The 12,262-nt window shown below is 43.9% G+C and overlaps 1 protein-coding gene and 1 pseudogene across 1 annotated transcript; one reads left to right on the forward strand and one right to left on the reverse strand.

Moving 5' to 3' along the window:
* Positions 1-2,433: 2,433 nt before the first annotated feature.
* Positions 2,434-8,617, forward strand: LOC124678058 (annotated as a pseudogene).
* A 356-nt stretch (positions 8,618-8,973) lies between these two features.
* Positions 8,974-11,953, reverse strand: LOC124676676 (putative F-box/FBD/LRR-repeat protein At4g03220). The gene is made up of 3 exons (XM_047212721.1): positions 10,931-11,953; positions 10,151-10,333; positions 8,974-9,422 (listed from the first exon to the last, which is right to left on the reverse strand). The coding sequence occupies exons 1-3, from the start codon at positions 11,951-11,953 to the stop codon at positions 9,102-9,104; spliced, it is 1,527 nt and encodes a 508-aa protein (XP_047068677.1). The 3' UTR covers positions 8,974-9,101.
* Between the last annotated feature and the right edge of the window lie 309 nt (positions 11,954-12,262).

Consider the following 12,262-nt stretch of genomic DNA (forward strand, 5'->3'; position numbering starts at 1 on the left):
GTTTGGTATTCTTGTGTTCCCCTTAAGTCAAACTATGAATTTAGGTAATACTTCTCATCAAAGATTTCAGCGATCCCATATACTTGTGGGCATCAAGGATCTCTTGCGATGAGAGGCTATAGGTAGACACCTTTGGACCCGTGATGATTCTGTTGATGTACTATGTTGGGTGTAACGTTCATGGATGGTGTTCCTTGAGGGTTCCAACAACGTGTACACTACAACATGAAGTGGTGTGCACGGTCACTACACAACTCAAGCCCTATTCTTGCACCAAAGGTCCCAGATGACCCCGAATGTGTCCAAAAGGGTGTCGTTAGTGTCTGGAATGGTTGCTGACGTATATATGGAAGGTATCAGAAGGTTCTAGAAATTTGAGGAATAATATGACGTCTGAAAGGTTCCGAAATATTTTAGAGGAGTCCGAAAGGACCCCTGGCATTCCACACCATGTTACCTTGTGGGCAAGGGTTGGCCGAATCAGGGAGGGATTCATTCCTCCCTTGGATTGGCCGACCTAGGGCATGGACGCCTATATAAAGAAGGGAAGAGGAACACCAAGGGCATCCAAAGTCGTATCCTTGCCCTTTCTTGGCCGACACCTCCTAGCACCCAAACCCTAGATCATCATCACCGTCTTGCTCTGACGATGCCATCGCCATCATGTCGTCGTCGCCTCATTGTCATTGACCAAAACCCTAGGGCCTACCAGCCCTAGGTCATCTCCTCTCTCTTTCGTTCGCGGGAACACTACCGGGTCGTCTACACTATTTAGTTCTAATCTAGACGGCGATCACAGAGCACCAAATCTTCATCGAAATGTTCACTGTTTTGACGATGCACTTTATCACACTTCGACATGGTGAATCTTCTCCCGTACATGTGGATACCGTGGAGGTGGTTGCACTTGCGACACTTGGATCGTGGAGCGGTTTGTGGGAAGGATAACACATCTCATCACGAGTAGACGAGGCTAGTTCCGGGGATCGACTCACGTCTTCATCAACCTTGTCATCGACAACTTGCTGCTAGTTCGATCTACGACGAATTATCCGTTACCGCTCCTCTCGCATATGATCTTGGTTTATGCGCGATGGATTTTTTTTGTTTTTTGTAGTGTATTCCCCAACAAAGCATGTGTTAACGGTTTAAACAATAGCATTTTAACTGTAAACATCACTAAAGTGCAACATGACAATAGCATTTGAACAACAAACATCACCAATTTCCACAACAACTGAAAGTTGACAACAAGTTCAGGAGGCGATAAACATATGTTCACGAGGGTGATAAAGTTCAATCTCAACAAGAGACAATAACACATAAGTTCAATCTATTTCCCCTTCCCCTTTTGGACGTGTGACGATCCTTATTCTTCTTCGAGCGACTCTCATCCTTCCCGCTCCTTATTCGCATTCGAGGCATCTCCTCATCCTCGCCCGATGATTCGATGATAGCTCCCTTGTGTGCCTTACGTGCCCGGTCCGTCATGATGTGCATGCTTCTTCGCCCATTCATGCAGAATATATGGCCCTTTTGGCCGCCTTGTGTTGAACTTGTCGTGAACTTAATTGTCGTGGATATGTGTTTATCGCCTTGTGGTTAACTTGTTGTGAAAATTAGTGTTGTTTGCTGTTAAAATGTACAATGTGTTGCAAATTGGTGATGTTTGCAGTTAAAATGATATATTGTTTAAACTGTTAATGCATCCTTGGTGTTGCTGCCAAGTTGTAAATTTGGGACAAACTATGGTGCCATAGAGAGGCGGCTTCATACTTCAGACCATTTATACCACGGAGCCGCAGCGGACGGCTTCATGCTTCAAAGCATGGAACCATCGGCGGTGATTTCATGGCGTAGAGTATGGAGTAGGCAAATGCAGTTTCATGCTGGAAAGGATGAAGCCGGCGCCATGCAAATGGCTTAGTTTTCGTGGATTCTTTTCAAAACCAGTTCTTTGTGCGGACTTTTCAAGAAAAGACTTATTTTATCGTTCTTGCATGTATACGCGTGCGCAGACTGCCGGGGCAAACTCGTTTTGGTCGCTGCAGGCAGGACCCATATGCAAAACAAAACAAAAACGTGGATCAACCAGAGCGCCTTATTTGATTCACCACTACTGGATCGGAGAAGATGATGTTTATGTACGTAGTTCTCCGCTCATCAGTGGCAGAAGACTGTAATATTTGATCAACGGAAGACATGGCGCGAGTTGACTGGTACGTACGTAAGACTTTCTTCTTCCCCGATGCCGCGTGCGTTGCGTTCCATTTCTTTCCCTCCCTAAAACGCCGCGAATCACAACGACAGACCACCCAAAAAAACCAGCCAAGAATCCAAACAAAAAAAGGTGATTTTTTTTTTCTTTGGCGAGGCCGGAGGTCGCCGCCGTCGTCGTCGTTTCCGTCCACTCCCTCTCCGGCTCCGATGCCATTAACCCCACGCCCACGGCCAGCCTCTCGTCGCGGGCCCCCGTGATGCCGTCGTGGTGGAAGCGCTCCAAGTCCACCTTCCACCTCTCCGCCACCGCCGCCTCCTCCTCCTCTGCCCCGGCCTCCCCGGCGCGGGCCTCCACCTCGCGCGCGCAGCCGCGACGCACGGGCTCCGACGACGCCGGGGACCTTCTCTTCGGGCGGCCTCACCGCCAGCCGCGCCAGCTCACGCGGCAACGGAAGCTGCGCCACGTCGACGACCTCGACAAGCTGCTCGCCGACCTCGGCATCGACGTCACCTCGCCCTCCTCGCCGCCGCACTCAAGGGGACGCGCCTCCGCGTCTGATGCCGTTGGGCTCGGACCCCCGATCTTGAGGTCCTCCAACGCCGCGGATGGGGTGGTAGCCCCGCCGCCGAGGTCCGCCTCCTCGCCCGTGCTGCACCCCCTGCCGTTACCGTCGCCGAAGCCCCCCACGGAGCTGGAGACCCTGGAGCCGGCGGGGGCGCAGAAGGCGGGAACGAGAAGCCGTCGTTGCAAATACCAAGGTAATGTTGATTCATGAAATTTTTCATCGTACCGTACTACGTTTTCTTATTATTTTCCCTGCCTTGTCTTCCGTTGTGTCTAGTACGTATAATATATGTGTGAAACTACGAGATTTGCAATGAATTAGACTTTTTTTTTCTTTCATTAGGCCATCGTCATATTTTAGAGAAATCTCTCACAGTTCAGAATTAGGTGAAAGATATTCGGGGTTCCAACGATCTGCATATAGAAATACTAGTAATAGCTCCTTGCATTATTTCCTGATTCTTCCTAATCTTGTGGTTACAGGGTGACAGGCCAAAAGTTTGCTGAGCATAATGATTTAGGCCCAAATGGTACAAAGCGGCCTACCTCTAGTCACCAAAGAAAGGGACTCCGTGAGAAATTCCAGGATAAGAGTTCAGCTGAAACAGCCAACTTCAGATTGAACATTCCCGCTAAAAGCGCTCCAAGCAGTGGATTTTCCAGTCCTGTAGGCAGCCCTCGAAGATTGAGCAGTGCTGACGTCTCATCTGCTGCGGCATATGCTCAAGGTCCGCAAGTGTGGTCAGCTCCATCGATCCACACAATAGATTTTCCGGGAGCTCCGTCTCCTCGGACTTCACCTGAAAATTTTACAGGGTCTTCAGACCTATCTCACTACTCTGCTGCATTCAGAAGTCCCCTTCTTATCCCAAGGAATACCAGTGCCCCTCCATCACCACACCCTAAAAGGTTCCCAGAAAACCAAATTTCACGTGCCGAAGGCAATGGAAGTGTCAGTTTCCATCCATTACCACTTCCTCCTGGCGCTACAAGCCCTATGCAAACATCTTTCAGCACCCAGCCTTCTCCAAAAGTTGAAATGCCCTCAGTGGCTTGTCAGTGGCAAAAAGGAAAACTTCTAGGCAGTGGTACATTTGGCTGTGTATATGAAGCTACCAATAGGTATGGAAGTGTATTAGCTATATCATTGTTGACTTATTACTTCATTGAGTTCTGGATTTTGGTATACTGCCATTGCTTGTAGGAATACTGGAGCTCTTTGTGCGATGAAAGAGGTTAACATAATTCCTGATGATGCTAAATCTGTTGAGTCTTTGAAGCAATTGGACCAGGTTATTAAATTTGACTTACCATCTGAATAGAGTACATGCTTTTTTACTGTTCAGAAACAGGGAATTAGATTTTTTTATCACTTCAGTTGTTTCATTTGGAATCTTTTTATGTTATTATTCCTGTTGATTTTTCTAAGAAACAAGTTTCTACTCCGTAGCTGCTTGAGTTTATTGTGCTTCTTCCAACTATTACCTATAAAAGTAGCATGTCATGTGCTTACCTTATGGTTTTCACTCAGGCCTGAGTCTATACCACAGATGAACTTAGTCTCCAGAACACTCTGGTCATGCCACCTTTCTGCGAATTGATATTTGCTTCCATTGTACATTGAAATAGACTAATAGTGATTTAGTACTTGCATTTCCTCCTTTATCCTGATGTATATGCAAGTTACAAAGATGCCTTTGTTGACCTATTTTCATTTGTTTCAGGAAATAAAGTTCCTAAGTCAATTTAAGCATGAAAACATAGTTCAGTATTATGGCAGTGACACTGTAAGTTCACCACTCTAAGCTGAGCTAAGTAATCAAGTTGCTACTATAACAACATCTTATTTCTTGGAGGACCTTGCAGATTGAAGACCGCTTCTACATTTACCTGGAATATGTACATCCGGGTTCGATTAATAAGTATGTCAAACAACATTATGGAGCAATAACAGAATCAGTTGTCCGAAACTTCACCCGCCATATTCTTAGAGGTCTAGCGTTTTTGCATGGCCAAAAGATTATGCACAGGTGTGTGCTTCTATACATATACTTGGTCTTACGTCTTCTTATTGCTAGAACAGTTGTTATGTGAACTCATGATTTCTCACTGTTCCATGTGATTTTCTGTACTGTTATTTTAGATTTTCAAACAAAACTATCATGCATATTTTACTATGTTTATACTGAGTTTGGTTTACCAGATTGTGATATGTTAATGTACAGTGCGAAACCTCATAAGGGACAGTAATATTGTTATTGGTTGTTTGTTCTGCACTACCCTTCTCAGCAATGGAGAAATTATCATCTCAAATCTATTCAGTGTCAGTTGCCTGTAGATACATTTGAAACCCTGTATGCACTCAACCATTTAGTATCACTTTATGCCATGTATGTAAAAGAAGCAAATTTACTCTTACAGGGATATCAAAGGAGCAAATCTGCTAGTTGATATTAATGGTGTAGTGAAATTGGCCGACTTTGGAATGGCCAAGCATGTAAGTATATCCTTGCATAGCTTATTAGCAGTTTTCACGTTTAGTATGCTGTGCCTATTCATTTTAATATTTGAAGGTGCATTGGCAAAGCATTAGTTGAACACCAGCCGAATCAATCATCAACTATTTATCCAAACCTATCTATCATTACGATAATGGGGAAGTTGTTGGATGTACTCAACAAGTAACTAAGTGCACATCTCTTGTCTGCTGTATGTTATTGATTATTGATGTCCCATATAATTGTGTTTGCCATTTCTAGCATTTTGTATGACAATTTTGGTGGTGCTACTAATTGATTATTGTTTAGAAACTGACAACAACATTGCCTTTTCATCAAACTCAATAATTGCAAATGTATGGACTTGTTTTTTAGTCGAACAAGTCAAAATAGAAATTCTATTACTAGTTGAATCATGTTTGATACTTGCAGAATAATTTGGTTACAACTTTCTTTTGTTCATGCTATTGTAGCATCCAGAATAACTTTTTTAAGAGAAGGGCCAATCTACAACTTTTGAAATCTTGCTCAGATAGGGCTACTTATATAATAATTGTAAACATTTCCTATGTATCCTCTCGTTTATGTACAGTTGACAGTACTCTGTTTTTACCAGTTAAGTACTGCAGCCCCTAATCTTTCATTGAAGGGAACACCATACTGGATGGCCCCAGAGGTAATCATATCTATTTCTTTTATATATGTACTCCCTCTGATTCATATTAATTGTCGTTAATATGGATGTATCTAGAATTAAAATATGTCTAGATACATCCATATTATAGTCAATTAATATGGACCGGAGGGAGTAGTGATTTTCTTTAACTTTGTACTGCCGTGGCTCATCATGCTCGCTTTACCTTTTTTGGATTACATACATCCAAAGCATGTGCATTATTACAACTTACATGGGCCAGTACAGCTCCAAACTCGGTTTATGAATTGTTCTTTGTTTGATGGAATCAGTTGTTATTTCTTCGTGTGAAATCAGTTAAAAGACAACATTGTACTTTTTGACATATCAACCTCACCACTGGGAAGATGGTTCCCCTCACAAAAGAAAAAAAAAAAGAGAGAAAGATGTAGGCAACCATATGGTCGTTTAGTACGACAGATATATGACCTGAAAAGTTGAAACAACAGCAACATCACTAAATTTCTCTAGTGCAAGAGGCAGCTTATTAGGTTCATCGCAGAAATTAAATTGCTATGTTACAGAAAAGTCTGATAAAGTATTGTATTCAAGTTAATTAACATTGCGGAAATTTAGTTTGTGCTTGCTGAATTTTGATTTGTTTCTTCTTGTACAGATGGTTCAGGCTACTCTATCTAAAGATGTAGGCTATGATCTTGCTGTTGATATCTGGAGTCTTGGTTGCACCATCATTGAGATGTTCTGATGGGAAACCTCCTTGGAGTGATCTTGAAGGGGTAATAACTTGGGGCGTTTAGCTTTACAGTAAGCTTACTAACATGCATTTCACGACTTTGCCTAGTGTGCATAAAACCATTTTCTTTAGCAAGGGAGATAGAATTATATAAAGTGGAGTACTTCACCCAAACGAAAATGTCGGGTGGGAAGTATAGTATTTCAGTGCTAGTGACTAGTCTCATGTACATGCTCATTATTTCTTTACATGACTTCTCACTGAATTTGAAAAATGCCATGCAAATAATGCCTGGCATTCTCAGAGAAAAGGTCTATGTTACTCAAATTGATATTATTGAGAGCTTGAAGCTTTCCTTCTCATACTCCCATCACATGTCAGGGCTGGAACAGGAACGTTGGGCTAGAGGGCCTGAATATGTTGTCATAGTAGATCAAATAGATTGTTACAGAAGTTAACATAAGAAATGTTATTAGCTATCACTAGTAACTTGTTGATTTGGGTATCAACATTTTTTTCCTAGAATACTGGGTATTAACATTATGGTTTTATAATCTAAGAAACCTTTTCTGTACTGCAGCCAGCTGCAATGTTTAAGGTTTTGCATAAAGACCCACCAATTCCTGAGAATTTATCCCAAGAGGGAAAAGGTTTTCTGCAAATGTGTTTCAAGAGGAATCCTGCGGAGAGGCCAACCGCAACCGAGCTGTTGGACCATCCATTTATCCGGAATTCAAGTCATTACAGCAAACATGGTTCCATACATGCCTTTGCGGGAATTAAAGTCCATGTAAGTCTCTCTTGCCACATGGCATCTTGATACACACCCCCTGTAAAAGGTCGGAAATGATTCTGAGATTGGCATGCATATAACCTCTCTGTTGTATGCCAGGATAACGGATACGGCTTCAGAGACAAACCATCCTCGAGGAGTGAACCATATGTGAAAGGAAAGAACACTGTTGGGTGAGTAGCTTCCTTTTATTTACCGGTATCTTCAAAATAAGTTTTTCTTATTCCATTTTGATTTGCTAGATCCTAATATGCTTTCTTTTTTTCATTTGACAGTGAACCAAACAATGCTAGGCCATTTGAATCATCCACTTTTCGACTGACGCCACTAACAATCCAGGAAGTAACACCTAATTTTCCACCTCAACCATTAGCTTTAGCCTCCAATCATGGTTCTTTCGCCATCTCAACGAACCCCATGCATTTTCCGATGGCAAACCCTCAGCCTAGTCCACTGCCAAGGCCCAATGGAAAGCAGGTTCTGCTCTAAACACATAGAGTGCTGGGTGCAGTGAGTAATGCCGCTTATATCTGGGATCTTGTTCAGGGGTACAGCTCCTTTGGGTAGTATCAAATGAAGACATGATTAACACATAATAGAGAAAGAATAAGAAGACGAGAGAAGGAAATGAACCTGCCTCTGCTAGGATTGTACCTTATAAGGATAAGCTGTACTGCATCTCTGAGGATCCCTTCTTGCAACAACAGCCACCAATATTTTGCAGCCGCCATCTTAACTTTTAAGAATCGAGCAGCGGTTGCACTTGCACCATATGATTGCCCACAGTTTATTGGGTTCTTGTAAAATAGCGACGACTAGATGTTCATTGAACTGTGAAGACTCAGAGTATGATGACAACTGAATGCTGCTGAAGGAGTGAGATCCATGACAGCATGGGTGCTCTATCTTCCAGGGAAATATTGCTGGCATTTATCATGTAACATAGAATTAGGTTAGATGTAGATAAAGTTGAAAGTTCCCATTCTCTCTCCAACCAGTAGGGAATCAGGTGTAGTTCTTGATGTTGCCATGTAATAATCTTTTTGTTGTGTCATTGATTGTTTATTTGGCCACAAATAACAGCACCTCAATGGGTTGTATGGAACCGGGTTTTTTTTTCTGTTCAGAAAGGTTGATTCGAGCTCCTGTAACATAGGCATATTGTAAACATTATTCCTTTAATTCTATTGGAGGTAAATTGCCATATCACATATTGCAGTATCATAGATCAAGCTAGAAGCCCTAACCATAAGATAAAGAAGATAGTAGCCCAACATACATACCCTGTACAGGTAACCTGCGCATGAGTATGTATTGTCTGGAGAAGACGGCGAGACAAACTTTACCAACACTTGAACATAATTGCAGGGTCATTGCAGTGAACTATCCAAAACAGTTCATCATCACTCTTCAACATGCCAACGTTTGGATCTTGCCAACGTTTGGATCTTGCACACATATAGCTTGTGAACAACGTTTAAACCTCCTTATGTAAAACATAACACGGAATAAGTAAATCGTGATGGATGACATGGTATCATTTCAGAAGGATCTGCTAGACTTTTGATGTTTGCACAGGGTACAGCTAAATACCAAAAGCCACGAAATACCAAAAGTGCAAACAGCAAGCCCACACCTTAGTCTTCTGGAACATACAAGACTTTCTTATAGAAGTCATGGTACACGTAAAATTTTAGACATATGTCTGGCTTGGAGAAGCCTAGTATCCTCTGGCAGAACTCTTTGGCCATGCTCTCGGTGATTAAGAGATGGAAACTTATTGTCATTGTTGTTAGTGCTGTTGCCCAACTGAATAATCGTTTGACAAGAGCAAAATCATGTTCAGTTCCTTTCAAGTAAATGATTTCTACTTCTTGAAGGCGATTCAGCACAAGTTCCTCGGTTTTCCAGTTTGGTGGATGATCACAGAAGCAACCTGATGCACAAGCAGGTTCTGCCTGAAATGGGGGCACACATCAACTTAGTAAGTATAACTGCTACAGCTTGACCACATAGACATGAGAGGAAACTGAAAGATGTATGACTATCTTATTACTTACTTTTTGCGAAGACTACCTTATTACTTATAGATATGTCATTAACAAAATTTACAATAGAGCACCACCTAGAAATTATCTGAAGGCCAACCTATGCAACAAAATGTGCTTATTCTGTGCAAAGTGAAAGTGTTAACCTATAAAATTTACTCAGATACAGTGCTACCAACAGCCCATATTCAAGAAGATTTCTGATCGACCTTAGGCTTGGTTTGTTACTGATGGAACTTTTAGAAAAGCTCATGCCATAAGCATAATACTACTATATCCTAAATCCTAACTGTGTTATCAAGATTGAGCCTGCCATGTACAGAATAACTAGGCTAATTTCCCATCCACTGCCATATATTTCTAACATACTGATAATATTCAGAAGTGAAATCTACTACAACGCAAGTAGAATGCCACTTTTATCAATCCAGAAGAACAAAATGTTATAATCACGAGAGGCATAAACCATATAGTTGCCACATAGGAGTATAAGCTTGGGATCAAAGCACTGGTATCAAACCAACACCTAGAGTACGGCAACTATCAGATAAAGCCCCAGGGTGGCAAGAAATGCATGTTGTTTTAAGTGGCACCACTGGTAACTAAAGTAATAGTAAACAAACTAAGGATAGCTTTACCTCCAAGTCCACAGAAGAAGTAAATATTAGCTTCAACTTTCTTATACTAGTGCACGTCCTGAGAACGTGGAAAGAGCTGGCTCCAAAGGAATGTCCCTTTGCAGTAATAAGCAGGGTCAAGAATGTAACATAAGGGAGCCTTGTCATGTCTTCCATCAAGTAGTGATGCTCACCTAAGTCCTCCTGTAGGTTCATGCAAAGTAAAAGTTACAGGTTATGTAACTTCGAAATGGACACATGCATCTCATTTTCCACAAAGCTATTACCATAATTAACAAGTTCACTTCAGATTTCTGTTATAGGATCAGTGGCATACTCCCTGCGTCCATAAAAATATTTATTTGCCTAAATTTCGATGTATCTATGCACTAAATAGTGTCTACCTTCATCGAAATTTTGATAAAGTTAAGACAACCTTTTATGGACAGAGGTCTCAAGCTAACTAAATTTTAGAGTATGGCTTTATAGTCCGTGAGATGCTGCTAGTGCAGTAGCACCGGTGGACAGATTTTATGTCATTTCCTCAAATAAAGAAAAAAATCTAAGCAAGCAAGAATTGTGCCTGGCTATTCTCAAATGGCACAATTATCTTAGACTCCTACCCAAAATAGCACATTCTTTAACCTGAACTCCATATATCTCAAATGGCACCATCATCTTGATGATGTACATGCCACACATACTAGACTACAACCCAAAATGGCACATTATTTAACCTGAACTCCATATCTCAAATGGCACATTCCTTAACTTGAAAGACAATAAGACATGTGTATTCACCTCGATATCTTCTGGCATATAGGCCAGCTCGAGAGTAAGAGTGCTGACATCCTGAAAGTGGCGCAACAGCCTGACGCAGTCGCGATTGTGTTCATAGCCATCTGCTTCATCTACAAGGAAAAAGGTGGCGCCCAGCAATTCCAGCTGCGCCATCTCGCCAAACTGGACAGAGCTTGGATGATAAGCATCCCTCCAGTGGAGTGACACCAGTTGAGGTGCTGCGATGTCGGCAACAGGTTGACTCGGATTTGAATCATGAGCAAAGCAGTAGAACACAGTTAACTTTTTGAGTGCTGGTGCCACGATAGTCAGCTGCTGCAATCCACACGATTTCTCCAGCCTTATTTTCAGGAGAGACTCTGAGTGGATGGCAAAATTTCCCAGACCCTGGGCATTGACCACCGTGAGTCTTTGCAAGGATGGACACCGTGGCGAGGAGACGGCTTCACCGATCCCGCAAGGACCATGTAGGTGGAGGTTGTCCAGGGATAAATCGGTGAGCCTGGCGAATACGCCGGAAGGCGGCAGGGTGAGGCTAAGAAACCCTAGACGGAGCTTCATCTCGGTGGCTCTCTCGAAGCAGGGCAGCTCAAAGGCAACTCTTCCGTCTTCCCCCGCATCGCCCAAAATGATGACATGGAGAAGGCCGGTGAGGCGGCGGGCTGCGATGGGGAGCCAGGCCGCCAGGGAGTCGGGGGAGGCGTGCTCGCTGAAGACGAAGAAATAGAGTTTCCGGAGCGGCGGCGCTTCGTCGTCTGACATCGCTTCGAGAGCGGCGAGGGCGCCGCGCATACTGTCTGGGTTGGCGCCAAGGACGAAGTAGAGGTCCGGGAGGAGGACCCAGAGGCGGCGCCAGCGGCGGGAAAGGACGCTGGTGCGAGCAGCGGTGGTGGTGCTGCCGAGAACGCGAAGGATGTGGAGAAGGACGTCGTCGGGTAGGGCGCTGAGGCAGTCCTCGCTGCAACCGCCGCCGGCGGATAACTCAGCGTGCTCCGCGGCGGTCTCCCCCTCGAGGTGCTCCATCTAGGGTGCAGAGACGGGCCGCGACCGAAAGCGGGGGAACTGCGTCTGCTGCGGGAGAGCGGCCGATGAGCAGCGGAGGAGCGGCGGCGGATTGCGGAACTTGTCCTCGCTGCTGCGAGTGGAGATGTGCGAGCGACAACAAGGGTGAGGGGCGGGGGAGGCGGCGGATCGAGGAAGGCGCCGGCCGTGCTCTAAGCGGCAACAGCGGTGAGGGAGCAGCGGCGGCGGAGCGGCGATGAACCCTAGCAGTGCGGATGCTCGAAGGGGGAGTGGAGTGGCAACAGTAAAATGTACCGAACGAATTCCACC

Source organism: Lolium rigidum, chromosome 7 (genome assembly GCF_022539505.1).
Source record: "Lolium rigidum isolate FL_2022 chromosome 7, APGP_CSIRO_Lrig_0.1, whole genome shotgun sequence".
NCBI lineage: Eukaryota > Viridiplantae > Streptophyta > Magnoliopsida > Poales > Poaceae > Lolium > Lolium rigidum.

Coding starts and splice junctions, on each gene's coding strand:
- LOC124676676 (XM_047212721.1), bottom strand. CDS start 11,953: ATGGAGCACCTCGAGGGGGAGACCGCCGCGGAGCACGCTGAGTTATCC. Junction 10,334..10,930: donor ATATGCCAGAAGATATCGAG/GTGAATACACAT, acceptor ATGAACCTACAG/GAGGACTTAGGTGAGCATCA. Junction 9,423..10,150: donor CTTCTTCTGTGGACTTGGAG/GTAAAGCTATCC, acceptor CCCCCATTTCAG/GCAGAACCTGCTTGTGCATC.